The sequence below is a fragment of the Tupaia chinensis genome, unplaced genomic scaffold, assembly GCF_000334495.1.
Source record: "Tupaia chinensis unplaced genomic scaffold, TupChi_1.0 Scaffold000659_1, whole genome shotgun sequence".
Taxonomy (NCBI): Eukaryota; Metazoa; Chordata; class Mammalia; order Scandentia; family Tupaiidae; genus Tupaia; species Tupaia belangeri.
In genome coordinates this window covers 1,283,376-1,286,177 of record NW_006160181.1, presented here as the reverse complement: position 1 = coordinate 1,286,177, position 2,802 = coordinate 1,283,376, and the positions used below count along the sequence as shown (strand labels likewise).

Genomic DNA, 2,802 nt, shown 5'->3' with positions numbered 1-2,802 from the left:
AGATACTAAGCACACATAAACCCATTATCCAAGTTGAGACTTGGGCTGGATCTCAGCATCAAGATCTTGTTAAGGATTCTCTTTCTCTTTCTCTCTTTTTCTGTCTCTCTCTCACTCTCATGGAAAAAAATTCATCAAAAACCTTTTTAAAAATTTTAGAGAAGTAAAAATGTCTAAAACAGGACATACAAGCTCTTGACTCAGACAGACCCTGGGTCTCAGACATGAAGTCTTCCCATTGGTGAAGACAGATGAGATGAGCAAGGTAGATGCTATCTCTTACCACATCCTGAACCAGTCTGGGCAGACATGAAACCCCAACCCTGGTTGAACAGATGGAGATAACATTTTATGAACATTCTTTTCTTACTACTTCTGATGAGAGAGATCTGAGAGGAGCCCGTCCCTGCTGAGGTCTGGTGAGGACCCAGAGGCCAAAATGCAGGCTGATTAACAGGCATCCCAAGCAATGAGTCAAACCATCTGCAATTTCAGAGGAAGCTCGTTATAGTGACTCCACAATTAGGACCTCAGCCCACGTGTCCAGATGGTCCTTGCAGGAGGTTGGACCAAGCACAATATAAAAGTCCCAACTTTGCTGGGCTCTACAATCCACATCCTTAGCTGAGTCCTGTTGAAGATCAGGTAAGTGAGACATCTGTGCCTTCTCTCTTCCTGCTGCATTGCCTTTGGGAAGTCACTACTCTGTTTCTACTCTGGATTTTTTTTTAAGTGGTTCTCTCTTTCTTAGACCTCCCAAATCATTCTATGTATTCTAGCTAGTCATTCACACCTAATTTTCATAAGGTTTAGTAAGCTATAAGAGAAAGAAAAGTCTTGTGGTGAGACCGTAGATTTGGGCCATAGATATCAGATAAGAGCTACAAAAATATTCCCATCTAGGAAACAGGTGTCAGAGGGAGCTGAGGTAGAGCTAGAAAAGATAATGGGATAGAAAGAAATAGATAAATGAGTTAAGGTTAATAAACATTCGCTCCTCACTCCCATCTTTCGACCTTTCATCCCCTCATTCTCTCCCCCTCCCCCACCCCAGTTTCCAGCCAGGTACTTTTAATACAGATTATTTTAAATCTGTGTTCGTTTCAGGTTCTAAAAATCCACCTAGGATGTCCTTCAATGAGCAGCAGTGCAAGCAACCATGTGTGCCCCCTCCCTGTCTTCAAAAGACCCATGAGCAGTGCCAAGCAAAGGCTGAGGAGGTGTGCCTCCCCTCATGCCAGGACCCCTGTCAAGAGAAGTGCCCAGTGCAAGCTCAGGAGGTTTGTCTTCCTCAGTGCCAGGTACTAAATCAAGACGCCTGCTCACAGCAAAACCAAGACCCATGCCTACCTCCATGCCAAGACCAATGTGCACCTCAGTGTGTGGAGCCATGCCAGGAGGTGTTCCAGACAAAATGTGTGGAGGTGTGCCCACAGAACATCCAGGAGAAGTGCTCACCCCCTGGCAAGGGCAAGTAACTGCTCATGTGCCACAAGAGTCAAGAAGATGGCCCATATATGAAAAGCCCACCCCAGCCCATGCTCTGATGACCTCCTGCAGGTATCTCTGTGTGCAATGTGCTTTCTTGCCCTCTGGCTTCCTCAGTATTCCAGGACTTGGTTTGTGTCCCTGAAGGCAGTTCTCTCTGCATTTCATCAACCTCTGTAAATAAGTCTTGTGCTCGGTAGTCTGTTGAAAGCCTAGCAAAGTTCCCTTGAAACAAAAATTCATCCAACCCTGTATTTTTAACAGTCAAGGATGTCTTCATTCATCTTTCAGAGTATCAGACTCTCATTCAAGCCTCAAAACAAACTGAATTCTGATGGACTTTTCATTTATCATCACCACCATAACCACCAAAGGTCTTGAGAATGTTGTGGGTAATTTTGTCCCTGCACCTTAAAAAGAACAGCAAATGATTGGACATTATAATGTTATTTATGATTTTATTAAAAAATGAAATCAAATTCTGTAAATGATTGAATCCAAACAGCCAATAAGGAAAGACGAGATAGGATGTCTGGCGTCCTTGTCTATCGTTGTGCTCCATAGCTGGTCTGCTCTGAGTTCTTCTCATCATGTACACTCTTTAAAGATGTAATTTGTGTCTGTGTGAAGCAAGCTGGTCTTCTCTCCAGCTTTCTTGCCTTCTTTTCCCTGAAGAATCTAAAATACATAATAAAGCTGATTCTAAGGCTGATAACTGACTTGAGGTGCTCTTTTCTCTCCACTGCCCCGCCACCTGCTATCCTTGTGATGATTATCTCATCTTTTTGGGAGAATGGGAATAAAAAATAGACCTCACAGGTGAATAGGACAATGATGCTAAAAGAGGCCTCCCTAAGTTCCCATAAGCTTACCTTTATGCCTTTACACATGACAAAATCCAGCAAGAGGCTGGGACCTGCCCACACTTACCCATGTCCCAGGGTTTTTGTTTTCCACTACAGCCTCTTTTCTTTCTGATCCTTGGTTTCCAGGGAAACTGGTTGAAATGGGGAAGAGAGGAGTTACATGGAAGAGGGGTTCCAAATTAATCCAAGATACCTACTCACCTAGCATTCATGTCAAAGGGAAAATCCAAACTCCTTGAGTTGAACACTGACTTAAGGACCAAGACAGTCTGCCCACTGTCTAGCTGGGTTTCAGGAACTCAGGGTTTCTCAGGCAACCTGCCTACAATCTGTTACTCTTTCACTTACAGAAGAAACATAGGCTATGGGCTCTGGGCCAAGGAAGTGCATGACTAACACAAAAGAGCCAAAGTCCACTCTTCAGCAGTGCTCTGAGGTCCAACCTGGG

At 44.1% G+C, this 2,802-nt stretch overlaps 1 protein-coding gene across 1 annotated transcript; it reads left to right on the top strand.

The window, feature by feature from the left end:
• Positions 1–559: 559 nt before the first annotated feature.
• Positions 560–2,200, top strand: PRR9 (proline rich 9). Its single transcript, XM_027776292.1, has 2 exons — positions 560–645; positions 1,108–2,200. The coding sequence occupies exon 2, from the start codon at positions 1,128–1,130 to the stop codon at positions 1,476–1,478; it is 351 nt and encodes a 116-aa protein (XP_027632093.1). The 5' UTR covers positions 560–645; positions 1,108–1,127; the 3' UTR covers positions 1,479–2,200.
• The last annotated feature ends 602 nt before the right edge of the window (positions 2,201–2,802 follow it).

Coding starts and splice junctions, on each gene's coding strand:
- PRR9 (XM_027776292.1), top strand. CDS start 1,128: ATGTCCTTCAATGAGCAGCAGTGCAAGCAACCATGTGTGCCCCCTCCC.